Raw genomic sequence first — 27,826 nt, 5'->3', positions numbered from 1 at the left:
TTTTACTCATGACATGCTAGCTGGCAACAAAAGATTCCATTCATTATGCTAAGCTAAGCTATCGGCGGCACTGCCAAACTAAACCAATGCATGTACTGAGACAAAAATGCGTTTGCCCACCTATCTAAATGTAGGAAAGATGGTGAATAAGCCCTATTTAAAAAAACAGTGGAGTGTTCCTTTAACACACTTGAAGTATACTAAACTAGTCTGGCTGCAAGTATACTTAGCATTTTTTTTTTTTTTTTTTTCACCAGGGATTAGTTTTCTTTTACCACAACAGTATTATTTTCTGAACATAGAAATGGATTTTGAAGTAATTTCATGGCTCTTATTTGAGTGGATATTGCCATTTTTGTCATGTCATTGGGTGCTGCGCTGAATTCGCAACTCAAAAAACTGAAAATATTTTATGTAAACAGAACACATTTTCCTGAGAATAGTGTTTTAATTAGTAATCAATTTATAGTTTTATTTGACTGTGTCCTCAATGTATTAGCTAGTGATTTGATGAATTTTGTGCTGTGTTGTGGTATTATTTGGTCTATCACTAAAATCCAATAATACATAAAATTTTGTGTGTGTGTGTACGTGTTAGTAAAGTGAAAAAAAAAAGCACAGGAAAGAATGTCACATTTAATAATACTTGGCAAACAGTTGGTGATGCACTGTGGGAGGAAAATAACACCCATAATTTAATCAAACCAGAACAGTGATACAGATTGACAGCAACTGTACTTGTATGACTAAAGATACTAATAATAGCCTACTTAAATAATTTTTTATTATATTTGAAAGTCATATTTTTATGGTGCACTTAAGTCATTAGCCATGCAGCAACTAAAGTGTCGAGGACATTTTAAAAGCACTTAAAAATTACCATTGGCCACAAACAAGACTTACAGGCATGTACAGGCTTCATGTGCCTGTCTATCCCTGAGTGAGAGGTTTTATTGGACCTAATCTCTGCAGTTCTAGGGTCATTTTCTAGTACCAAGCAAGGGCTCAGTACAATGCACTTTTGATCCTGAACAAGATGAGAGTAACTGAAAACCATTCAAGCTGTCATATTTCACCCTATAAGCAAAATCAGGTGACACTTCTATTCTGAAGGAGACAAAAGAGACATTTCTGAGGCTTTAGACTTTGTTGTCCTTTCTGAACGCGTTTATATAATAGCAAAAGTTCCCTGTCTATATTTTTAAACAAACGATTAATCTGAGTTAAGAATAATTGTGCATTAGATCTCATGCCCTTATAAGCCTGATGTCTCTGTGCTGGAGTGCAATCAAAACAGGGAGTAGCAGTACCATAAAAAGCCTTCTGCGTATACACACACACACACACACACACACACACACACACACACACACACACACACACACACACACACACACACACACACACACACACACACACACACTTTCACACAATCTCTAAGCATAGACTGAGATTAATGCATGTGTAATCTCACTGGAATGCGCTGTTTCAGAGCCCCAGCTGTACCCTAGTGCTAAACACGCAGGTTATAATCCTCGTCCACTGCTTGTGCTTTTATGAAACAGAGAAGAGCATGAGTATAATAGAGTATCTGTCTGATCTTAGGTAAAAGCTGCAGGTCAGGTCACATGTGCGCTATGTTGTGTACCTGTTGTGGCCCATTGGTCATTTACAGTGAAAACACTCAAAAAAGTTTCTATGGCATCTTCTTTTTAGTCTTGACGAGGCCTTTCTCTACTAGGCAGCGGTAGAACTCCTGGATATACGTGTACACACACTTCCAGTCGGGCTCTCGCATCCGCATCAAGTCTTCAACGTCCAGCAGGGGAGGACAGTCAGCTAGTCTCCTAAAAGTAATTTAAAAAGTTGTTAAATACATTAATACATAAGTATAATATAATTATTACGTATACTTATAAAATGAATGATATTAAATAATGAAATATATTACTATTATTAATATTAGGAAATTGTTATAAATTATGTAATTATTATAATATTTATTTTGTATTATATTATTTTATATGATTAAAATTTAGTTATTTTTCGGGTGATATATAACTCAGACATTTCTTCATGTGATGCAGATGAGGATGCGTTATTAGTGTCATGTCTTACTCTGCAGTCTTGAACGCCTTCTCAAAGTTGGCCCTGCGATCATAGGGGTCGAGAGTGCAATATTCAAAGCCCTCAGGGAAAAACCTGTGCACCAGGGCACAAAACGCCAGACCGTCTGCCCAGCTAGAGGAGAAATTTTGGATTTTCACACCCTAAACATAGAAACAAGTATAAGAATTAATTAATTAAGTATAAGAATTAGTATAAGAACTATATATATTTTTTGTTTAATTGAAAATTAAGCTTATTTTTAAGACCATTAAGGCCCTGATATACTCAGAGCAAATTTATTTTTCATTCTACATGTTGGGGAAAAAAGAAGCTTGAAATACGTGACAGGAGGTGGTATACTGTTATTGAACATCCTGACGGCACCCACATTTAGATGAATGATTACATTAGTGTTGCACGCTTCTCTCAATAACAAAGTAAACACACAACTAAAATGACAGTGGTGAGAAAACTTAAGAAAAGTTAAGTTAAGAAAGCATCTGATCATATTCATAGTGATGTGGATGTTTGTCTGAGCTTTGCAATTCAGTTCTCAAGTCATGTCACCATATTTTTTATATAGCACTTTATACAATAGATTGTTTTAAAGCCCCCCTGTGGTGAAAATCAAGCTTTTAATGTTGTTTATATCCTTATGTGGTGTTTTTAATGTGCTGTAAGACAATCCATGTGCAAATTCATAAGTCAACAAGTTGTTCAAAGCGCTTCTGATGATTGTTACACCGTGTCCTAACCAGACTCGATGCGATACGATTCCAGCTACAAATAATTTGTCTGTCCACACTAGACACGACGCGACTGCGAGATGCGTCGAAATCAAACAAAACCCACAGCCAATCAGAACAGCGTGTGGGCGGAGTCTCGCTACGAGTGCACGGCGCAGAGAGTAATCTTGACGACACTTTTATGACGACCTTTTATCGCGGCGTCGCGTGTAGTTAGGACACGGTAGGCAGACTGAGATGGTGAACGGGAACATAGTTTGTGTAACATTAGCAACACATTATTAGCTGTTTGATAACATAGTCAAGCAAAAGGCTAATCGTATAAATTAATGTTATGTGTCCGATGTTGTAAAGAGGGATACCATTGTGCAGCGTTTACTACAGTAAAGTTGCCTGAGGGAATCTGTGAGCTGGTGTGAGTGAGTGGAGGCGGGGCTAATTAGCATATACATGGCTCTGCGTAGATTAAATTAAACAAGGGTGTATATTCACATTTAAGGTATTTTAACGCATGAAGATTTTTTTTCACAGGATTTCTTTTTTAAATTTGTCATTTTGGTGATCAAAGATGAGTTTTAAGGGATACAATTATTAACTACAGGGGAACTTTAAAGAAAGCAGCGAAAAAACTGTGTTAGTGTCTGAAATTTTTTGATTAGAATTACAACTTCAGTTTCTACTATAAATCAGTTCTCCTATTACGTAATCACCACAGACCAATGGTTGTTCAAAGCCAGATCGAAATTTTTCTGGAAAGTTTGCTTTGGCAAGCTGTTAACTCCTGTAATGAATTCCAAACTAACTTAGTTTTGGCCCAACTTTGTTCAAAATGACATCACACCAGTTTGTTCTACGATTACGCTTGAAGTATATCAGGACCTTTAAGGTTATTTTGGGGTTTTCCCACCACCCTCCTAATTTGCATTTTAATAAAGCAAATAAAAAAGATATAAAGTATTAAAGCATTTGTTGTAAAACAATTTATGCTGAGTAACATTTTTTTTAAACTGATTAAAAAAATATTACATTATTTTTGGCAGTAATACAGTAAAAAAGGGAATGATCATTAAGCATAATCGGTCTTAGAAATAAGGTATTAAAAAAATAATAAGCATTACAGTAATGAGAATGAGAGGGAAAACATGCTTAATTGTCATACAAATATCAAAATGCAAAAGAAATCCTTACAATAGGTTTGATTTTCTTTTCTTTTTTTATATTTTGGGGTGAAATGGAATCTGGACATGTTTCAATGAGATTCACACAGGGAGGGTTGCAGAGCCAGAGAAATGTATAGCAAAACAGAAACTGTTTGATTTGATCTTATTTGCTCTCTTCAGGCCCACCTCATACGGTTCAGTCTTGACACGACACCAGTCCAGCAGCATCTGTTTGACATCTTTAGTGTTTGGCCCTCCGACTGCCGAGCCGCCCGGCACTTTTTTATCCCTGGCCACGTGGGATTGAGCGGGGCTTTAGGAGAAAAAATAAAACAATCAGACGATGGGATTCATCCCTGTCATCCTGCCAGGCCTCTAGGAATGACTCACCTGCTCACAGTTTTTGAAGAGACAGTAGAGGTTGGTGTTGAAAATGTTTTTGCCTGAGCTGTCTCTGTACCGAATTGAAGTAGAAAGAGAAAGGGGAGGTTATCAAAGCCTTGCAGTTAGAAGAACTGCAGTAAACGTACATAGTGTTCAGATCCTCAAGAGTAATGGTTACTCACTGTGTGCGTTGAACTGAGCGCCGCTCGGGTTATTAGCTGCTTTCTGGTCCTTATTCAGTCCAGCAGCTGTCTTGCCTCCGCTACCCTGCTGACGCAGGTTCTCCATCCGGGCCGCCCGCTCCCTATCACGCCTTTCTGAGAGAGATAGAGACGAGAGGAGGACATTTTTCACTCACAAAAAAGAATAAACAAACTATCGTGTTTTTCATTCTGCATAGAAAAGTTAAACAAATACTAGTAGTGGTTTATTCTGTTGAGTTTACTTCCTGTGGTTGTTTGTGTAATAGTAATGACTTTTTAAGGTTGAATCTCATGAAACCTGTCAAGAACATGTCTGGGTTATATTTATCACAATACTGTTCAAAAAGTTTGAGGTCAGTAAATGTTTTATTTTACAAGAAATTACTTTTATTGAGCATGGATGCATTAATCAAAAGTGACATTTATAATGTTACAAAAGATTTCTAATGCAAATAAATCCTGTTTTAAACTTTCTATTCATCAAAGAATCCTGAAAAAAAAAAAAATCACGTTTCCACAGAAATATAAAGCAGCAGAACTGTTTCCAACATTGATAATAATGAATGTTTCTTAGGGATGCACAATATGATCATTTATAATGTTATCGGCCCAATTAGAAAATTAGGCCGATATCTTAAAGATGATAAATAATGGATAATTTCCTTCAGCTGAGACACTTCAAATGCGCTCTGTTCGTCATGATGGTTTTGAATTGCTTGAAATATGATTGAAATCATTTCAAAAAAGGAATATACAGTTAAATGCAACATGTGCAGCACATATAAGTTACATAAAATTATAATGAGAACGTTATAATTGTGTGCTTGGGACATAGCTTTTAATGATGAGATTTTTGTTTTTGTTACCAGGCTCTCAAAGAATATAAAAATTTGGATTTAGATTTATCGGCCAATATATCAGTAATCAGCTTTCGAATATAAAGAATTATCGGTTATCGGTAATATCGGCCACAATTTCCATATCGGTGCATCCCTAATGTTTCTAGCGCATCAAATCAGCATATTAGAATGATTTCTGATGGATCATGTGACACTGAAGACTTGAGCAATGATGCTGAAAATTCAGCTTTGATCAAAGGAATAAATTACAATTTAAAATATATTAAAATAGAAACAGTTATTTAAATTTTTTAACGGTTTTAAATTGTAATAATATTTCACAATATTACATTTTTTTTACTGTATATTTAATCAAATAAATGCAGCCTTGGTGAACATAAGAGACTTCTTTCAAAAATATTAAAAATAATTTACGGACTTGAATAGATGTTTTGCATTGTTGCATTATTTTCATGGCATTTGACCTCTGTCCACTTTTGAAATTACTGTAATAAAAAATATAATTTTTATAACTACAGAAATTTTCTTTTATGTATCATCTTATATTATTAAAATAGTTTTTATTTTACATAATTGTTACTGACTTTAACATGTTTCTTAATATTGATTTTAATTGTAAATGTATTTTATTAGTCATTTTTAATAGTATCATAATGCTGATAATAACGAATATGAAATTGAGAATGAGATTAAAGGCACACTATGCAGTTTCCGTTCGTCGACTCTGCCATGATTCACATCTGAAATGCGTGCTAGTGTCTTCCATAGAGGCTGCTTCAAACCTCGTGCCGTAGCAAGTCGTGATTCTTGTGAGATTTGTCAGGGCGCCACCTCTCAAACTTGCATTGCTGGTTTTGCCAGCGGCGACAAATCTTAGTGTGCCTTTAAGATAATGAGACTCCAATGGGAAATAACACTGAGAATAATGAGAATTGTCTAGATTTATTACGATATGAGAATATTGCATAATACAACAATATACTCCTTTAAACCCCAACTTTTTTTGATTTTAATGACATTTGATCACATTTTCACCCAAAATTGTCATTATTATAATGCAAAAAAAATTGCAATGATGCAATGATAACAACCCTGTCCAGATGCTTTTCCCCACTTATAATTACCATAAATACTTAAGACAGCAGCACAAACCATGAATTATGCTTAAATTAATGTCATACAAAAAAAAGCTAAATATTCTTAATGCAACACATTTTTTTTCCTTTTAATTGTGATCCAGATTCTTGACAGGTTTTAAAATTCACCAAAAAGCATGTCGGGAATCAAGTTAGACTTAACAAAATGTTTGAGTTATATATATTGAATATGTGGCATTAGGGACATGACCCACTCCTCACCCCTCTTTCTCTTGAGCAGTTCTCTCATGGCAGCCCGGATCATTTTCCTCTCCTCGAAATCCACAGCCTTATCTAGCTATTACATGCAATAAACAAAAGGGAAACACACTTTCCCAAATATGGCCAAGACAAACCACGATAAAAAGCCCGCTCCACTTGTAGCGCCTATTGTTGCCTCTTACCATATTATTGAGGATCTCTTCATCCTCTATAGCTGCCAGCTGTTCGACTGTCAGTGGACCCGTCATATCAGGTTCAGGTTGCTCTTTGATACCTGCCTTTAATGTTCCCTTCTCACCCTCCATCTTTAGTGACAGCTGGGACAGAAGGAGGAACAGGAGGTGTTGATGCAGCCACGTTACGAGATGTGTAAATCTCCATGTGTGCGTGGGAATGAGGGAGTACGTTTACGGAAAGGAAAAATGAAGGAGAAATGTTCTAGCTGAAAGCTTTGTGTGAGAACTTCTAGTACGGGATAGCAAGATAGTCTGTAGCTACTAAACGCTGATGTAACTAGTCACAGCCAAAGGGTTTGAGCGGCTTCTAAACAAACAGGTTTCATTAATAAAAAAATATTTAGCGTGATTGTTTTCTCTCAGATTAAATGTCACGCTGCTTCCAGCCACACATAATGATGACTGTGTGCATCAATATAAATGGAAAAGGACATTTAAACAGCAAAAATCCAAACATTCATCTCAACATAAACAAAAACCATGTTGGTTGGCGCTGACATTAACCATGCAGAAGCTTAGGATATCTGTCGCACCTTTTTCCTGTCGTCCTGTAAACCAACTGAGATCCAAACACAAACAAAGAGATTTATGAGTGGAGACTATTTACAGGGATGAACATTCTGTCATAATTTTCATGTCGTTCCAAACTTGTATGACTTTTCTTCTGTGGAAATAAGATATTTTGAAGAATCAAAACTATTTCTTATCCATTTCCTGTGGTCCAAAAAAAACACCATTTGACTTTCACTGAATGAAAAAACAAACAAAAGAAAGACCTTTTTAAATATATGTGTGTGTGTGTGTGTGTGCGTGTGTTCTACAGAAGAAAGTCAGTCATACAGGTTTGGAACAACCTGAGGGTGAGTAAATGATGACAGGATCTTCATTTTTGCCTGAACTATCTCTTTAAGTAGGGATGCATGATATATCAGCCACCACATCGGTATCGGCTGATGTTCGCTTTTAATGTTAGCGTTATCGGGCCGATAAGAAGTTATACGTAAGGCATACATACGTCATACATAAGATTAAAATGAGAACATTATAATTGTGTGTTTGGGACATGGCTTTTAATGGTGAGACTTTCATTCATGTCAAAAATTATATAAAAATTTGGATTTTAGATTTATCAGAAAAAAAATCAGCTATCGGCTTTCAAATATAAAGAATTATCGATTATCGGTATCGGACAGAATTTTCATAGTGGTGCATCCCTATCTTTAAAGGGTTAGTTCACCCAAAAATGAAAATTCTGTCAGTAATTACTCACCCTCGTGTTGTTCCAACCGAGTAAGACCTTCGTTCACCTTCGGAACACAAATTAAGATATTTTTGATGAAATCTGAGCCATGTCTCACTCCTCCATAGGCTGCTATGTGACCGAAACTTGCTGGCCCAGAAAAGTTATTAAAGAGATCGTTAATATAGTCCAAGTGACTCCAGTGGCTCAATCTTAAGTATATCAAGCGACGAGAATACTTTTTGTGCGAAAAACAAACAAAAATAACGACTTTATTCCACTTTTCATTTCCTTCTCTCTGGGCCTCGTAGTGTTTTTGCGCTGCGCGTCTGTGTTGCACGTCATCACGCATCACACACATGACCGGCGTCGGCCAATAGTGAGCCTACGTGGTGATGTGTAACACAGACGCGCTGCGCAAAAAGACTACGCAAACCAACTAGAGGCCCAGAGAAGGAAATGAAAAGTGGAATAAAGTCGTTATTTTTGTTTGTTTTTGCGCACAAAAAGTATTCTCGTCGCTTGATATACTTAAGATTGAGCCACTGGAGTCACTTGGACTATATTAACGATCTCTTTAATGACTTTTCTGGGCCAGCAAGTTTCGGTCACATAGCAGCCTATGGAGGAGTGAGACATAGCTCAGATTTATTCAAAAATATCTTAATTTGTGTTCCGAAGATGAACGAAGGTCTTACGCGGTTAGAACAACATGAGGGTGAGTAATTACTGACAGAATTTTCATTTTTGGGTGAACTAACCCTTTAAGACTGAGATTAGATAGAAAATATCAAACCAAGTGGCATTTATTTTAAAAAAAGATAGTACAAGTGCACTTTTTAAGCAAAAAAGAGAAATTCTTTGGTTTTAATGATAAAACAATACATACTGTTTAAAATTAAGTATTTGGGTCTACGGAAAATATGGTTACTGAAAAAAATATGAGAAGGGAGGAACATTATTTCAATGCTTTTCGAACTCTGCATGCGTTCCCACTAGTTATTCTCTAAAATTATTGAGTTCCCCCAAGAAACTTTGTATTTACTCACAAAAGCATTAAAAATATACCAACCTCATATTATTTCCAGCAGCAGTTTTGTTTTTGGTCACAAAAGTTTTAAGTTTCCCTGAGATACTTTGCATGCGGCCACAAAAAGTCTGTGTTCACTAGCAAAAGCATTGAACTAAAGTTTTTCATTCCACCTTATATAAAATCTATTATCCGTTTTTGCATTCTTTTGTGAGTGAATGCAAAGTTTCTTGGGGGAACACAAAAGCTGATTAAACTTTGATGGTCCACTTTAGACATTTTACTAATAAGTAACTTGTCAAGTACATTTCAACTAGCTGTCATTAGAGTATTAGTAGACTGTAGTAGACTGTTTGGTGTTCAAGTAGAAGTTGCCATGTAGTTGCAAAGTTACTTATAGTCAGTAGAATGTCTGTTGATGGAGCATCAAAATAAAGCGTTAGCAGATAATAAGCAGACAGTCTACTAATACTCTAATGACTGTTAGCTGACATGTAGTTGCAAAGTTACTTGTAGTCAGTAGGATATCTAAAGCGGACCATTAAAATTAAGTGTTACCCAAAAGTTTTACGAGCAAACACAAAGGCATTGAAAATAATCTCATATTTCTCCCCATCACCATGTCCCATGTTGTCAAACGTTAGTGGATCATCCTCACAGTCAATGACATAAACTAAATAGTTACTCTAACAGGACACCTGTGTTGACCAGTTAATTAAAAGTCAAGCATGTGTTGGGAATAATGTGTGGGCTGAAGCTAGCAGAATGGGTAATATTGTTTGTGGATGCCATAATACAGTTTTACCCTAATAACACATAATAATGTTGGTGGAATTTATATAACCGCTCAATAACAATTTGCTCTTACACTGGTGTAATAGCTGTTATGTAATCACACAATCATCATAAATGGAAATTCACCAGAAAAACAACAAAATTCTCCTAAAATCTGGCAAAATAAGAAGCATATAAAGATGAAGCTCACCAATCTCACTGCGGCTGTCCAGAGGAAAGGTCTTGCAGTCTGATCTAGAAAGGTCACATACACTCAACTCAACTCAACTCTGATGCTGGAGTGAGTGAGTGAGTGAGTGAGTTTTTCAGAGCCACCGTGAGCCACTCCCACCCCGACCCTCATCACCCTCTCCTGAAGGGACCAGGAAAAACGGGGAATCAGTAGAACGGGACATTAAGCATTAGTGACTATATTTTGGCTCTGCTTGTTCTGATCTCTCTCTACTGTCAGCTTTGCCGTATCTACTACTTAGGAGATAACAATGCGTCATTATTTTATCTAAACACTGTCACTTAAAAAGTGCTATCAGGGTTTTTATATATTTAAAAACCAGAGGAAAGGAGACGTTGAGATAAATGGTGCTCACCCAGCATGCTTTGTGATGACAGTGATTGCATAAGCATGTGGCCTGGCTCTACGCAGAACTAAACCGTGAATGACTGGACAGACAGAGAACACTGCCTTATTAAGGCATAACCAGAATGATGTTGCCTCGAATCGGCTTCATGTTTACACAGGTCGGACACATCCGTTTCTCCTCTGCAGACGTAAACATACTTGTCGCAGTGCCGATCTGCAAAAGCTGAGGCCAGAAATGTCACTGGCACATAAACATTTTCACACTCACACCATTACAGAATGACTATGATGGAGGCGTTCTGTGTGTTTAATGAAGGAGTGTTTGGCTCCACCTAGTGGTGGCCGATGGTTATCGTAATCTTTTGCTGGCAGAAGTGAGCTAGCATGACATATGGAAACAGTGAGGGCTAAGGAAACCTTGGCTTAGACTGGATGTCCAGTGAGTCATTCACTAATGAGAAACATGTTGGAAGGGTGCTGTGGTTACCGGGTCATTCTTATGCGTTTGTAATGGTGACCTGAATGGTAGTTAGCATGTTGCTTTGTGATTTCTAAGGTATTCTGTGGTTGTTTACGAACTCAAATCTAAGACATTTTGGTCTTTTAGACGTCCTCCTTCAACATACATCTAAGACATTTGGTACAATACAAGTTGAGCTCAATCGCCAGCATTTGTGGCATTGTTAATTTTACCTCAAAAAAAGAATTAAGACTCAGTGTTTACAGTGTTATGTTGTCACATCAACAAAGTTGTACATTTAGAAAGAACTTTACACAGAGAAGGGTTTTTTTTACACACTAAATCATGGTAATATGCATATTGTTTACATCTTGTGGCTATACTATTGAAACAAATAGTGAGGATTTTAATGTTTCCAAATCGCCCCCATTCACTTCCATTGTAAGTTTCTCACAGTAACGTTGGTTTTGAAAGGAACAAATGAAAGTTAAAGTTTGATGATGTTGACAAAGCCTGGCCTGAAAGCATGAAATATCTTTAAAAGCTTGAGACTTTAATGTTTTATTGTCAGATAAACAGAACGTCAGATGAAGACAGGAAAACAAATCTCAGAGCATGTTTTAAGACAATTAGCATGTATTAACTGTTGTTAGCATGCTGCTTGCATATTTTTTATGTTTTAAAACACTGCTAGTTTTAACAAGTAGATATTGATATGAACAATAATAATAGCAAACAAAAAATGTTTACATACTAAAATGTAAGATAGCATTAGACATAAGAAAAAGAGACATCAGACAGTGTGTTTTTGAACCGGTGTATTTGTCCAGCTTTCCATGATTGTAAAATACATAAATATAATAAAATAAGCATTTGCATCAGATATTTTGCTGACATCAGAAACCATATATACACAGGAGCCACAGAGTTATGCAAATCGTCAGCGCAATTTTGCATTGCAACCAATGAAAGACACATCAAAACCGTCAGTACCACTCTATGTTAAGAGATCTCAGCATTGAACACATCATCCAGTACACTAGTGACCCAGTAAAACGTCATCACAGGAACAAACAATAACAGCTGAGGTATTTATCTGACAACCTTCACCTCACGGTGAAGAGTAAAATGTATCAGAAACTTAGACTAATTGTGGTAAGTTAACCACTGTGCTTGTGGTACAGAGAGACTGGATGAACATTACGTGAATACGCTGTCGCTTTCACTAATAAGGCGCGGTCATATTAGTGAAATTTCATATGGACAATGAAGGTCCATTGCCAATTATCAATAGCGTAGCGATATATGAAGCATCGCTCACATAGAAGTCAATTTTTCAAAACAAAGCAGCTTTCTGTTGGTCAACACAGTAAATTAGCATGGAAATCTTTCACACTTGCACAAAATTCCCAATTGCAAAATTGCAAAATTTTGCAGAACAGTAAATGTGATGGCAACTATAGACTGATGTATCAGCTAGAGCTAGAACGTTTCATGGGCCATTTTGAAATGATCGGCATAGGTAACCGAAAACCGTGCAAGCATAGCCGAATAATAGTGTTAGCGCCCCCTTGTGCCACCCTTAGTAAAATATAACAGCCTAAGAAAAACGTTTAAAATTTGTCAAAACGAATGCCGATATATATTAGACACTCTTTTAGTCTCTTAGTACCATGCTTATCCTATGATGCTGTTCACTAGAAATAAAGTAATGCAGAATGGATGGACAGTGGAGACCTTAATAAATAAAGCTTGAAAGGCTGGTGTTTCCTTATGAAAACAGCCCTCAGGTAGGCACACTTGAGTTAGTGTAGGTTTTATCATGGATTTGATCATCTCCATGAGACTGCCTACACCTCAACATCCCCTAGGATACATTCACATCCTTGTACATTTCCAGTTACCCAATTCTAAGAACCCAAAATGGGTTGAGTCAGTTTTTATGAGAATATATTAAACCCCAACTATGAATTCCCGTGATATTTGCATTTAATGCACTTCAATTCAGTTATAAAAAATAAAGTAATAATAATAAATGCTAATCCGCTTTCTATCCAGCAGATGGCAACAAAACCTCTTTGAGGGAATGACCTTGCTATGTACCGTGGTCTGTAACATCTGTTAGTGTCAATTTCTTAGGACAGCTGCAAAACACACAATTCAAATAGGAGGGGGAATAATACTGTCCAGCAGGTGTCACAAAAACAATAAAATAAATCAAAGAAACTAGTGAAAAAAGATGAGCACCTACTCAAGAGGAGACGAGCAAGAGCAAGGAAACCTTTTGTGGAGGACGAGGGTGAACATATCATTTTGATTTCTCCTGAGAGATCATAGTGTGCTAAAGATGAGTGAGACTCCTTAGAGAGACCTATTAATAATTATCTGCACTGGGAATTACATAAGAGGCACCAGTTTATACCTGCCTGTCTATGATGGGACACAGTCACATTTATATTATTACATAAAAAAAAAAAAAACAGCCAATTTTCTCAATGGATACTTCGGGTGAATCTCACCCAAGCCTGTCAGGAACACGTCCAGGTCGTGCATCACTCCAAAAGCAAAGGAAAACCTTATGAAATTATATTTTGCATAAATAAAATGAAGCATATGCTTATGTTTTGATTTGTGACATTATTTTCATGACAATTAAGCACATTTCCGCTCTTCTTAGTAAAATTCTTAGTAGCGTAATGCTGAAGTTCCTTTATAATTCTCAATGTCATTAATTATGATCAATTTTAATTAAATTAAGTTGCATAAACATCATAGTAGGTCTTTCATTTATGCAGCTTTCAATAAAATTATAATAATTTTGTCCAGGATGCTTTTCTGTACAGTATTGTGGACTGAAAAATTGTCCAAAAATGCTTCATGTTCTTGGTGCAAAAAAGTAAATATATTTATAGTTTTTGCATGAATTAAAACTTATTTTCACCTATTCCCCCAATTCTCATTAATGCAGTGTGAAAATCATTTCCGTATTGCAATAAATTATATTTTATAAAAAATTATACAGTATTATAATAATATTTGTTGTATATTACAGTAGTGAGAAGCCTCAATGAGAATAATGGCAATTATAAAACTCAAAAGAAAAACATTCAGATGAATTGCGGCAGTGAGATAACGCAATAAGAAAAAAAATATCTGCAAATGATTTTGTGGTGAAATATGACTTAGGAATCTTACTTGTGAACTTATTTCTACTAGATCTTTTCTATAACACAGAGAGGTATAAAACCAATTGGTAATACTTTATATTAAGGTGACGTAGTTACTCGTTACTACATGTACTTGTTATAGTAATAACAGTAAATTAAACATAATTACAAGTAACTAACCCTAAACCAAACCCAAACTCTTTAATGTAGTTAATATTACTCAGTACTTATTTTAGTACAATATAACTACATCACCTTAAAATAAAGTGTAACCAACCAATTTTCTGAAAAGAAAAGTGCACCAGGCTAAATAAAAGTGAGCCCAAATGAGGATCCGGTAGTCTTGCTCGTCTCCATTATGTAAACGTAACCTAGATGAACATAGGATACTCGTTCAAACATGGCATCCTACAGAAAGCTGCCTTAAATGTACCGTCCATTTCACCAGAATCAAGACGGCGGAGTTACAGTATCTAAAAATACATTATTCCTATGTATTTTTTTTGTGCCCATCTCTAATATTTAAAAAGTGCAAACAAGTCCAAAAACAGCTATGCTGACCAATAAAGAGGGTCAGAGCAAATCGAGCAGTTGTTTTTCACAGTGCATTAGATAGACACAATCACAGAATGAATATGGCAGGATTTTGGAGATCTTCCTGATGCTCATGCAGAAGTTTTTACGAATGTGTGAACGTGTTGGCCGAACAGAGGTAATAAAATCCAAACAAATGGTTGCGGTCGGCATCAAAAAGACATGTCAGTCTCCATTGGAAGAATGACTGAAATAAAAGTATTGGCACAGTGAGGAGGTACTGGGGAAAACTACACCTCCGATATCATCTTCATCTTCATCATCGCCGACCAGGATACCTCGTATCTTATCAGACTCCGTATTCAACCAGATAACGCTGGATGACGCTCAGTCTTCAGTTCCAAAACCTAGTGGATTGTCGATATTCAAACACATTTTTTTTTTTGAAAAATACTCCTAATTCATTCAGTAGTGAAAAGTATCAATAAAATAGTTCAGTCTCATTATAATAGACTATTTTATCCGATATTTGTGTGCTATGTATTTTTATGCTCATTAGAGAATCGCCGTGTTAGCTTAGCAACATGCTAACATCAAATTCTTTCTAAACCCAAAGTATACTTCGGTTTTTATGTGTATGCTAGGTTATACGTACAGTACACTTTCTAGAGTGTGTGTTGAGCGCCTCTGTTGGCGGACACAGTACCAAATAAAGTATAATTTCAAGAGCCATGCGTTTGGCTATACGCGTACACTAGCGTTCACGCCAAAACTGAAGTATAATTTAAAATCACTTGTGAGGCGAGTTTCCTGTGAGTGAGGAGCAATATCTGTATGACACGCAAAGGTTTTGTCTTTGTAAAGAGTTCCAGATTGGTCACTTATGAGGGCCAGTTTCCGTTAAAAGAATAGTTCACACAAAATGAACTGCTTTCATTATTTTCTCACCCTTATGAGGTGAGAAACCTGTATGACAATCTTTCTTCTGTAGGACACTAAGGTGATGATACACAGGGCAACTTTTTGAGCAATGTTGCTGGGCAATCTTGTCGAGCGATTGTTGCTTGGGCACTTTCCCATTGAAAATGGGCAATACATTTCTATCTGGATAATTTAGATCGGTCGTGGGTCCTGTGTCTCATCTGGTTGCCCGTTGACGGCAACATTGCCCAGCAATATTGCTCAAAAAGTTGCTCTGTGTATCATCACCTTAAGAGATATTTAACAAGCCAGGGTTATTTTAATATCAGAAAACATGTCAACAACCCAAACCCAATTCTTCCAGGCCTCAGCTACAACTACAGTGTTTGAGGGTCAAAGTAGACGTTGTTCGCGGGCAGCCAATGAAAACTACAGGCTGACATTATGTAATTTTGTGACAATGTTACATAGGTATGTTACAGGAAGTGAGACTGGAATTTTTGCTTTCACTAACAGCTATATTACACACTGCATGAAAGGTAATATCCCCAAAAAAGCACAATGGGGCACTTTTAGTTTTAGTTAAATGTTAAAGTTTAGATAAAGTTTTAATTTTGTTGTTTGTGTCAAAAATATATATATATTTAAAGTGTCTATGTAGTTTTTATTCATTTTATTTCAGCACATCAAATAAAATTAAAATGAGAAATGTGAATTTAAAAAAAAAAAGTTTAGGTTTTTTAAATATTTGTATTTTATTCCAGGTAACGTTTTTTTTTTTTTTTTTACGCCAGAAATAACGATGACTTTTTTTTCAATGATTTTAGTTTTAGTTTCTACTTTAGTTACCTATTATAACTCTGGTCCAAGCTGCTCTTTTCCATCTAATGAAAGTGGTTGGGAACCAGAGAAATCTGTGGTCACCTTTCACTTTTATTGTACTCCTTTTGTGCTCTATGAGTTTGACTACAGACAGCACTGCAACTCGCTAGGTTTTGGAACACAGCCGTTGTTGAGTCTCTTCAGTCAGTTTTCTCATGAATCGGATCCTCTGTCCTCTCGTTAGGTTCTTGAGCCGGTTCCGGAGAGGATTCTTCTTCTTCTGGAGGTTGTGGAGCTGGTTCTGCAGTGGAGTCATTCCCCTCTCCACTGTCACTGGTTGGTGTCCTGGCCTTACGTGCGTCGAAGAAAGCTACAATGATCTCCGAGTTCTGGTAGATGATCATGCCTGAGAGGGTGAGGGCCGCTCCAGCACAGCTGAGAGCCGTCAGCTGGTGGCCAAACAGCAGCTGGGAGAGCAGCAGGTTCCCCACCACATTCAGGTTTCCCAGGATGTGCAGCGTGACAGCGGAGGTCAGGGTGATGACACAGCAGCTGGCCAGGTTGTAGAGCACTGAACCCAGACAGCTGAGCAAGATGAAACCCCAGAGGTGACGGTCATACTGGAGAGGGGACTGCATCGCTGCCCAGTTCTCCAGAACCAGAGCGGCTATGGCCAGGATGCAGAAGCTGGGGATGGACATCAGATACAGCAGGAAGATAGAGTTGATCTTCTCCTCCTGGAGCAAGATGCCTGACAATTACAAATATACAAAGAAAAAGCGGTGCAATTTAGCCTTTATCGAGGGCAACAGTTTTTCAGCAGCTTTGGTTCTGGATGTATTTTTTCCATTCATTTATGTTTAAATAAATTTGTCATGAAAACAATTTATGACAGCCACTGTGTAAATTATTATATTTCAAAAATGACCTGGAGTAGAAAATTAACTTTATAATTAGATTTAGAAGTTAATGCAAAACCTGCCTTATGTGCAATTTACAGTACATGTTTTCTACTTGTGTTGATTATTATACCTAAAAATAAATAGCAACTGAGTTTAATCATTTGGGCTCTCTTGTTAATTATAATCTTAAATATTATAGTAATGTAGCCTGGCAAGCCAGACCTACATCAAGATGTTAGGTCTGGAAACTTACATAGTCACGGCTCACTCCGAGGGGCGGGATAAACGGCTGTCTTTCAAATTCCCTCGGCACGCTATACGCCGGCAAAACGACGAACACATCTTCCCTTTTTTAAGAATGACTTAAGTGCCGTTCTTTGCTCTTTTCTCAAAGAAAAAAATAACTCCAAGTCCTCCAGAGTCGCGGCAAAGCCGATTCCAAACACCATTGTTCTCCATCAGCAGCCGTCATTCTTTGTTTTCAAGTAGCAGCAGGTAACCGTCGCAACTCTGTCGTGTATGTTAAGCCCGCCCCGCCTACTCTATACACAACGTGATTGGCCTGACCCAATCTGGGTTTTTGCAGCTAGAAGGTTTATTGAGAGTGTCTAGACTACCCTGGCTGCGAAATACATTTTGCTGCCGCTTGGGTGCTTCTAGATTTCTAGGCTAATAGTAATGTGTAATTAAGGTCTCCCCATATATTGTTTGAAGCATTAGCTAAGATAGTTTTTTTTATCCTTTAGAACATTTTAATTATGATAGAATTTATTTAAACACATAAACATAAAAAATGTTGAATTTAAAAAAAGTAAATTACCGAAACCTGTACTGAACCGTGACTTCAATACCGAACCGTCATGTTTGTGTACCGTTAAACCCCTAATATATATGAATATACACATATATAGTCAAATATTTAAAGGGGGGGTGAATTACTGTTTCATGCATACTGAGTTTTTTACACTGTTAAAGAGTTGGATTCCCATGCTAAACATGGTCAAAGTTTCAAAAGTTAAGTTGTACGTTTGAAGGAGTATTTTTGTTCCAAAAATTGTCCTTCCGGTTTGTCACAAGTTTCGGAAAGTTTTTTTCGAGTATGGCTCTGTCTGACGTAAGAGAGGGCGGAATTTCCTTATATGGGTCCTAAGGGCACTTCTCCGGTAAGATCGCGGGCGCGCGCGCACTCGTAAAACAGAGCAAGAGAGTGAAAGCAGTTCGCCATCAAAGCGCCCTGCCCGGCTTTTAGGGAAGTCAATGTCACCAAAGAAGTGTGTTTTTGGTTGCCAGGGCAAGACAACCCTGCACAGATTCCCAAAGAACCCGGCGTTAAGGCACCCGTGGATGGAGTTTGTTTTCCGGAGCATAAACGGAGTTCCCTGCATTTCGACGATGATTGTTTTATAAACAAAGCCCAGATCGTCTAATGCTTAAGGATCGAGCAGTCACAACGATAAAGGTTCGCGGTCGTGCGTTGGAACGGTGAGTAAAACTGTTGAACAAATGTCTCTGTGTGTTGTTAGCTCGGCGCGTTAGCACAGCTTTAGCTTCGCCCACACGGCCCGCCCCCAGCCGCTCGTTTTTTTCCGGAAAGACTCGGTACAGCCAATCTTTCAATTAAAAATATAATAAAACAAAAGACTTTTTGGAGATATGAGGGATGCAATATTACTCTATAGGTAATCAAGATTAACAGGAGATTGAGTAAAAATGAGCATTTCACCCCCCCTTTAAGTATCTTGAGAACGTAGGACTAGTGACTTTTTTTGTACAGCATCATGGGTAATGTTGTTGTTCACAGTAAGACTGTCTTCAAAGGTTTATAAGTATAGGGTTATACTATAAGGTTCCCTATAGGGAAATTGAATGGATTTTTACTTCTGTAACCTAGCTGTTGCACTCTATACTTACTGACACATATTTTTTGGCCATCTGGATTGTCATTTACGAAAGCGCATGTTGAGCTATGGTGTAACACATATAGTAAACAACTTTAACCTCTGTCATAAAACTAAAATAGTGCACTGAAACATAACACACCAACAGATGAGCAAGATAAGTCTACATGGAGTATCTCCGGTGGAAGATGAACTTCTATAAAAAAAAAAAAAAAACATTTAAATCCCTATTTCACAGTTTTCTATGAGATATTAATCATTACAATATATTAATTATTAATAATGTTAATAATAATAATAATAATACGAACCAGATTTTTCAATTAGGGAAAAACCTAGCCTCTGTTAATTCTTGGTTTCCTAATATTTACACATCATAGTTTTTCTTGTATACACTACAACCTAAGTTCAATTTGTTAAAAACAAGGCACTGCCCATTTAGCTTGTATGCAAGCTGTAGGTTATGTTATGCAACAGTACAATAACTAAAACATTTTCTTTGACATATATTGCATTGAATATCATCAGTATGTATGGTTGCAGCTGTTTGTGAATAGTTAGAAAGTCATAAAAAGACTAAAACCAAAACCGGTTCTCCCAGTAAACTAAAGCGCAGACTCATGCCCTCAGTCCGCTCTCACTCCTTGATGTTCTCAGACCCTGACGCCTACATAGTTATTCTAGGGAGGAGGTCACTTAGTGTAATGGAGATCAACTGACACTCATTTTAAGTAATCAAAAACAGTCAAGTAGATAATCCCCATCTGTTACTGTGAGTTCATTTGCTACTTGGTAGATCGGGTTAGAACAACAGCAGCATGTAGTCGCTCGTGTGACTCTGGGACAGGACGTCCTGCTCTGACTCAAACACTAGGATGTTACAGCAGTGTGGAACATAATGACCAAGAACTAGCCTTATTGAGACAAAAATAGGCTCTGCTGTCAGGAACATTTGGTTAAGAATATTTTCATATGTCAATAAAATAGCCAGTGACCTTTTAAATTATGACATTGAATTTATAGCATCAAATACCTTTCTAAAAATTTGAACACATGTTTTATTGTCAAACTGAACAAGAAAAAGCTCTGCAGTTCAGAAGATGGTTATGTGAAAGATCACAATCATTCGACTCGTGAACGAATCGTTCTTGTGAGCCGATTCGTTTTAATGATTCGGTCGAAACGATTCGAAAGGCGTTATGAATCAATTAACTTGCAAACGCAAAATCTACTTGCCTAAATTTGACCTATTAATTTCTCTGACTCTACATTGACTTTTACAGATCAGTATATGGATTTTAAAAAAAAAAATCATAAAAAATCATATAGACAAAAACTTGTTTACAATGAAGTATCTTAAAGCTTAAAGGGTTAGTTCACCAAAAAATCCCACAATTGACTCACTCTTAAGCCATCCAAGGTGTATGTATATGACTTTCTTCTTTCAGCTAAACACAATCGGAGTTATATTAAAAAATATGCTGGCTCTTCAAAGCTTTATAATGGGAGTAAATGGTACCTTAGATTTTGAAGCCCCAAAAAACATCCATCCATGAAAGGGATGGCTTGAGGAATTTGAGGGTTAGTAAATTATGGAATAATTTTCATTTTTGGGCAAACTAACATAAAACATGTCGCTGTAGCGAAGAAGAAGTTAAAAATCTTTAATAAATCTGATAGGTCTGGAATCATAAAGTTAAAATTCCCTAATATTTCCAGGTTTTAAATGACATTGAAAACCATGAATCTGTATAACTAGATCTAAAACAGTCATAAATGCAAAAATGTATGGCTACACAGATTTGAGTGATAATCAGTTTACTAAAATGAATCGAATGAATCGGTCCACTTAAAAGAATCGAATCCCCAACGCTACTTACTTTGTTGAATGGTTTTTACGCCTCTTAACATGGTGGCGGCGAACACAAACAGGCAGCCGATCTGGTCGAACTGGACCTCGCCCATGATGCTGAACGACGCCCCGAGACAGATGGGCATCATCGCGGTGTACTTCAGGATGTGGTGCTGCTTTCCGAGAATCAGCGTGGAAATCGCCAGAGTAAACAGCGGCGTTGTTGTGTAGATCATCTGTGCGAACGAAAGCTGCACATAATTCAGTCCCACGTTTCCAAACGCGATACTGGAACAGAATGTCAAACTCAGCAGGAACACTTTGAATTTGGCGTTGGCGGTTAAATCCTGCTCGCCGATACCCCTGTGCCGGATAACCCTGCATTTGATCAGCCCGTAGTCTACCACTATCGCCGTCAGCATGTGGAGGGCTGACAGGAGCAGCGGGTATCTGAAATTGTACACGGTGAATATCCATTTGTTGAGGCTGGATATGGTGGTGCCCGTCACCAGCCACACGGAGACCGCGAACATGAGGTGCAGCATTTCTGGCGGTGTCCTCTCTCTCTTCCCCGTGTCCCGGGTCTCCGCGCGCTTGGTGGAAGGGCCATCGGTACAGATCATGTTCGTTTCATCTTCGCACCTGCAGGGTAAACACATATTAAGTTTCAAAGTAAATGGATAATTCGTCACATAAAAAAGCAGGTAGTAGCAATATGAGTAAGTTGTATTCACTCTCTGTTGAAGGACTTATTCACTCTCTGTTGAAGGACTGAAGCCGTGTGTGTGTGTGTGTGTGTGTGTGTCACTCTTAACCCGCTATAGCAACCGTGTGTTTTGGAAGCAGACAGAAACAACATTCCGTCTAGTCTACACGTGTTACGTGGGTATGGTTGGTGACGTCAGGCACGGGCGGCGTTTGTTTTAGGCATTTGTTTCATTCGGGAATCAATCGGAACTTTTGAATGAATCCCGATTACCGACTCTTATGACTCGAAATAGCATACTACTCCTAGGGCCTGTCCCAATACCTACACTTGTGGTCTTTTTACTTCATCACTTGTCTGCTTAAAGTCACCGTAAGATCGAAATCGACAATCCTTTTTTTATGGAATATTGTAGCATTTATTATAAAATATTTAACCATGCACATCATTAGTCATGTGCCCTCTTAAAGGGACAGTTCACCCAAAAATGAAAAATCTGTCATTTACTCACCCACCCTCAAGTTGTTCCAAAACTGTATGAGTTTCTTTCTTCTGCTGAACACAAAATAAGATATTTTGGAGAATATGGGTAACCAAACAGTTTTCCAGTATGGGGAAAAAATAACAATATTTCAATCTTTATATTGCAAGAATGGAAAGAGTAATGAAAAACTGTATGCAAAAAAGTACCCGGATGACCTACTACTTCCAAAGAGATTCTGAAGTGTGCATACGATGAACACTTTACTATCCCATGAGGCCACGGGAGAGGATTTATGAATGGCAGTGAAGCGACGCAACTGACACTGGTAGGTCACATGCAGGGCAAGACTTAGGCCGTGTGTCCACCAAAGCGTTTTTACTCGCGGCTGGCGTGTTTTTTCAATTGTTTTCAATGGGAGCGCCGCGTTTTTAAAACGCCATGAGCGTAACGAGGCGCTGAGCGTCTTTTTCACGCTGAAGCGCTGAGCGTTCGGCGTTTTTTACTGGTCGCCGAGAGTTGAAGAATGTTCAACTTTTGGTAAAACGCAGCGCTCATCACTGTCACTTTTTACCCAACCGTCCAATCACAGTGGAGGAGGGCGGGACTAATACCACACCGACCAACCACGTCCGCCACATTCTGCTTTTACAACGTCAACAGATGACAACAACAAGCATAATAACGGAACAAAATCAAGAGCCAGATAAAATACATTACATTGTATTGACATTTTAATATAGAATCAACACAGAAAAAAAATATGTGTGAAATGAGATACTAGTAAGACTTTCGCGGATATTCCGTATCATAACAAGCAAAGTGTCTCGGTCTCAACCGTCTCAACTGAAAAAAACGCTGCGCTGCCAAAACGCTCTCAAGCGCCCACAGCTGAGCGTTTATAGCAGAGCGCCTAGCGTTTTCAGCTGGCTAATAACGTTTTGGTGGACACACGGCCTTAGGGTGGTGGGGGCCCCTGGGCTTGAGTCACTTTCGGGCCCTACCTTCTTTACATTACTTTAAATAGAACAAAATGATACATACACAAGCTATGTATTAGAGCTACACAATTCTGGATAAACTGAGAATAAAAATAGAGATCACGATTCTGAACAAACAACTAAACGAAATAACATAATTTATGTTAATTGCTGAAGTCTATTAAAAATGTTTAATTAATCTGAATTATAAAAAATAAAAAAAACTTGGGTTTGAATTAATGATTCAATTCCTCAATCAAATACACTTGTTTCATAGATGAATCAGCATTTTTGAACGAGTCTCCTGAATGAACGATTCAATGACAAATGTTTTTCAAGTCATTTGTCGCCATCTGGTGGCGTAACAATATAATCGATCCAATCGTTATTTGAAGTGCAAAGCTACTTTCAAAAGGTGACTGGTGCGCAATTTGAAGGGTAATGGAAACGTGGCTACTGTCTAATGCAGACAGGTTTTTTCAACGGTTTGGCAGTAAACGAGGCACTACATAACTGCCAATAACCAAGCGGCAACATTCTGATCTGAAAAATGAAGCCTACCCGGAAGTGCGAAAAACTGCAATACATCGAAAATCCGCTAGGGGAAGGACCCAAAAGGGAGCAAATGTCCATAGCCCTCATGTTAAAATGTCCGTTTTCACAGCATAAATTCATGTCTTTACAGGTTGGTCCCATGGACTTTTATTGTATTTTTCGATAGGTTCCGAGTGCCTGACAACGGCGAGGGTAGTGAATTTTTTTCTAACTCGTTAGTTTAGATCGTATTTAGATATAAAATGTATGACAATAAGGGCGTGGTTAACTTTGATTGACAGCTTGATTGACAGCTAACAAGGCAGCGCCACGGAGAATGACAACATAAGAAGCGCCATTTTTTAATACAGTTGACATATAATACTACTGTTTCTGTATCATGAAATGTAGTTTTAAGAGTTTTTCAGGCGAGAATGTAGTTGTTTAAAGCTCAAATCTGTGGTTTATTTAAAGATTTATGAAAATTTTATCCAGTTGATCCAGCGATGACCGGGTGCTCGGCGCGATGTACCCCGCCTGAAACAGTCTTACATCGGCTTGACGTTCTAAGGTTTGCCGCCAATGCCGCGGACTCTGGCGTCTCTGTAGTGGTTAAAAACGAGATATAATTCATCTTGTGTGTATCTAATGGGCGATTTTTGGTCTCGTGAATCTATATTTTTTTCCCTGGGCAATCGTTTTGGCTGAGGGGAAGTTTCATAACTTTATAAGCTATTTAACTTTACCGATGTATGGTTAAACTCGCGCTGACTTTGTATGTTTGACTGAATTGTTTGCTTTATTTGTATAGCTTCTTATACCTTTTACTTATACTTTTATAATGGCTAACATTGATAAAACTGAAATTTAACAAAAAGAGACTGGGTTGAGTTTTGTCATTTTAATACAACGAAGATGATATTATGTAATGTTGTTTACTGCAAAATCTGTTTTTTAATACAAATGCACATATTGCCTGGACCATAAAATGTTTAATATTTTTATATTATATTTAAAATGAAAAGAGGCAGATTTGTGTTATATTTTGTTTTGTTTTTCATAAATAGGCAAACGTTATGTGCAGTTGAATATAATCAATATGCGTTGCCTGAACCACATTTGTGTGGCTATAATGTTTAAGATTTCTTTAAATGAAAACGAAACGAGTTAGTATGGTGTTTTATAACATAGTTCGTTGCCATAGACTGTAAAAAAATAGTTCATTGCCTGAAATATAACCGGAGTAGCAGAGCGAGCTGAGTGACGCGCGCTGCGTTAGAAGGTGGGCGGGGTTAGCATTTCCCAAGATTTTCCAAGATGGCGCCGCCCATACCCCCCATAAACGGCTTCAAACCCGTTCTTCAGAAAGTCTATGGGTGACGTCACAGACGCTTTGTCCATATTTTTTACAGTCTATGCCAATAACCAATCAGCAAAACTCAAGATGACTGACATTTAATTTAATAGCTAATTAAATTGCATTTTTCATTGCAGGGCAGGGCCAGGTAACAATGCTAGACCAATCAACAAACTTTAAATGAAAAATTAAATGACTGACATATTATTGAAAAAAATCAAATGTAAACGGGCGGGGCCCCCTATTGGCGGGGCCCATGGGTAAGTCCGGCCTTGGTCACATGATAATGACAACATCATGGCAGATCTAGTACATCCGGATTACATGAATTCATACTACACACTCATACTACATAGAACTTTTGTAACTGTCTGAAGTAAGTTCAGATTCAAATTTCAGATACTCCGCAGGCCAGTGTCAAATCGGGTCACCAAGCGATTCCATTGGCTCAAAGAACTTGTAATAGTTTCTCTTTTTAACGCCTGATTACAATTCCCACAAAATCACATTATGATATTGTTTATGTTGTTATTTTATAATGACCATTAATGTCTGTTTTATTAATGTACTAATCTAGCATAGCATACAACCTGATCAGCCCGATTGCTTATCTTGCATTTGCATTTACCCCAACATGTATTCACAACAAGCTTTAATGTAGGCTAATTATCATGTAAAATATCCAAATATTTCAGTTACTAAAATAATGATAATAATGTTCAATTATTTGTTTATTATTGGGCTATTATTTATTAACTTTTATCAAGTGAAATATATAGTCTGATTGGTTTTCTTGTGCTCTATTTAGTACGCAGTTATAAACATATTTTGATGTTGTTAGTGTGTACACAGTAAGAGACAGGGAGGACCCGTTTTCTCACGACCCGGGAGCGCGCAGGGAAATTAAACCATCGACTCTACCAATCAGAAATCGGCTCGTGTTGCGCTGCCTGTTTTGGATTGGAGGGCCCTGTTTATTCAAAATACTCTATGAAAATAATTCAGTATAACCAAATCCTAAACAAATGAGTGGCTATGGTAATTAAACAGTCGGGATAGTGAGTCGCTGAATGTGTTTGTCGCTGACTTCACTGCTGTCGGTGGCTTTTAGATTGACAGCGCAGCAAATGGTCGCACCGTGTGGTCCAGAGGCTTATTTCATCCGGGATCCCGTGATGGGGTGCCTGAAACTGCGACGACTAACGTATACAGCCTAGCCACATATACCAACAATTACTTAGTTATGAGTTTAAACAATAACATGAGACGTTCAATGCGCTGCATAACAAAACAACAAGGCCGTACATGTGTACAAATGACGCTGGTCGATGCATCGGTATATTTTATATCCCGTATAGTTTCCACAGAGGGTGTTCAAGCCATGTTGTTATATTAATATATTCGCTTGGTAATGCGACTGTCGGATTATATCAAGGATGCACTTGTCTTGATCGCCACATCGTACGCAAATTGTCACGTCCAGTGAAGCGTGGTAGCAAAACGTTTCATAAATGACACTAGCAAGACCCTCACAGAGGAAATAAACAGCTAACCGGTCCGCATCAAAAGAGTAGCGTATAATACCATCACAACTCATCCGCAGCACCGCCGTGTCCGATTGCACAGTATGATCAAATACGTCGTCACTTACCGTTCCCCCGCACTGCTGAAGCTCGATGTGTTTAATAATGACCTGCGCGGGGACACACACATTCAGCTCTTTCTGTGAGCTCAGCTCCAGTTGTTGCCAGATCAGCTGTGCTATACGTCACCCGTCTATTGATTCGCTGCGCCCGCTGCCGAGAGGTGACCGACCCATCACCCGTCGCGTGCCGAGGACAGCCCGCTTCAGAAGAAGAGCCTCGAGCATCTCAACAAATGCGGGCTTGTTTATTCATTCATTTCGTTAACAGACATTTTGCTTGACAATTTTATCGTTTCCTATTCATAGGCTATATTTTTGGTTATTTTTAACATGTCCCTTTTATTTTCACCCCTTTTTTATATTATAATTATTTTATAATCACGTTATGTAGGCTATTGCTTTCTATATTTAAACACTTTAATTCAAATTGAAAAAAGGTTAACAATACTTCCAAAGCATTTAGATTTTCATGTCAATGTCACTTATACAGTATGCAAGATACGCTTGACTGATTAAGGCTGTGACTTAGTAGATAATGTTTATTTTAGATAGCAGGTTTAACCTGGTTAAAGGGATAGTTCACCTAAAAATGAAAACTCTTGTCATCATTTTCTCACCCTCAACTTGTTCCAACCCTGTACGAGTTTCTTTCTTCTGTTGAACACAAAAGAAGAAGAAAGTTTGTAACCAAAAGGTTTTGGACACCATTGACTTCCATAGGATTTTTTTTCTCCCACACTTTGGAAGTAAACAGTTTGGTTACCAACATTTTTCAAAATATTATCTTCACTTCTGTTCAGCAGAAGAAAGAAATACAGGTTTGGTACAACCTGAGGGTGAGTAAATGAGTATGTTGCCGTTCTGAA

At 37.7% G+C, this 27,826-nt stretch overlaps 2 protein-coding genes across 6 annotated transcripts; both read right to left on the bottom strand.

Moving 5' to 3' along the window:
• Positions 1 to 251: 251 nt before the first annotated feature.
• smtna (smoothelin a) lies at positions 252 to 10,629 on the bottom strand. Of its 2 annotated transcripts, XM_081354068.1 has the most exons (9): positions 10,312 to 10,407; positions 7,590 to 7,615; positions 7,003 to 7,137; positions 6,821 to 6,896; positions 4,582 to 4,716; positions 4,406 to 4,469; positions 4,202 to 4,328; positions 2,119 to 2,270; positions 252 to 1,847 (listed from the first exon to the last, which is right to left on the bottom strand). In XM_081354068.1, the coding sequence occupies exons 3-9, from the start codon at positions 7,123 to 7,125 to the stop codon at positions 1,697 to 1,699; spliced, it is 828 nt and encodes a 275-aa protein (XP_081210194.1). In that variant the 5' UTR covers positions 7,126 to 7,137; positions 7,590 to 7,615; positions 10,312 to 10,407; the 3' UTR covers positions 252 to 1,696. The 2 variants fall into 2 exon arrangements, with proteins under 2 accessions (XP_081210194.1, XP_081210193.1); XM_081354067.1 differs by lacking the exon at positions 7,590 to 7,615 and having other exon boundaries at positions 10,312 to 10,629.
• Positions 10,630 to 11,714: 1,085 nt separating this feature from the next.
• slc35e4 (solute carrier family 35 member E4) lies at positions 11,715 to 27,188 on the bottom strand. 4 transcript variants are annotated; one of them, XM_081354062.1, is made up of 4 exons: positions 26,967 to 27,142; positions 22,475 to 22,518; positions 21,286 to 21,899; positions 11,715 to 17,356 (listed from the first exon to the last, which is right to left on the bottom strand). In XM_081354062.1, the coding sequence occupies exons 3-4, from the start codon at positions 21,878 to 21,880 to the stop codon at positions 16,806 to 16,808; spliced, it is 1,146 nt and encodes a 381-aa protein (XP_081210188.1). In that variant the 5' UTR covers positions 21,881 to 21,899; positions 22,475 to 22,518; positions 26,967 to 27,142; the 3' UTR covers positions 11,715 to 16,805. The 4 variants fall into 4 exon arrangements, with proteins under 4 accessions (XP_081210188.1, XP_081210187.1, XP_081210186.1 ...); XM_081354061.1 differs by having other exon boundaries at positions 26,900 to 26,975; XM_081354060.1 differs by lacking the exon at positions 22,475 to 22,518 and having other exon boundaries at positions 26,967 to 27,188.
• Positions 27,189 to 27,826: the final 638 nt, after the last annotated feature.

This window comes from Scardinius erythrophthalmus, assembly GCF_964197995.2.
Source record: "Scardinius erythrophthalmus genome assembly, chromosome: 23".
NCBI classification, from domain to species: Eukaryota; Metazoa; Chordata; class Actinopteri; order Cypriniformes; family Leuciscidae; genus Scardinius; species Scardinius erythrophthalmus.
The sequence above is the reverse complement of the archived record's forward strand: the minus strand, read 5'-3'. Positions and strand labels throughout refer to the sequence as shown.

Coding starts and splice junctions, on each gene's coding strand:
- smtna (XM_081354067.1), bottom strand. CDS start 7,125: ATGGAGGGTGAGAAGGGAACATTAAAGGCAGGTATCAAAGAGCAACCT. Junction 4,470..4,581: donor CGCTCAGTTCAACGCACACA/GTGAGTAACCAT, acceptor AATTCGGTACAG/AGACAGCTCAGGCAAAAACA. Junction 1,848..2,118: donor AAGGCGTTCAAGACTGCAGA/GTAAGACATGAC, acceptor AATTACTTTTAG/GAGACTAGCTGACTGTCCTC.
- slc35e4 (XM_081354059.1), bottom strand. CDS start 22,116: ATGTTGTTTCTGTCTGCTTCCAAAACACACGGTTGCTATAGCGGGTTA. Junction 21,900..21,991: donor AATAAGTCCTTCAACAGAGA/GTGAATACAACT, acceptor TTTACCCTGCAG/GTGCGAAGATGAAACGAACA. Junction 17,357..21,285: donor CGTAAAAACCATTCAACAAA/GTAAGTAGCGTT, acceptor TGTAATTGTCAG/GCATCTTGCTCCAGGAGGAG.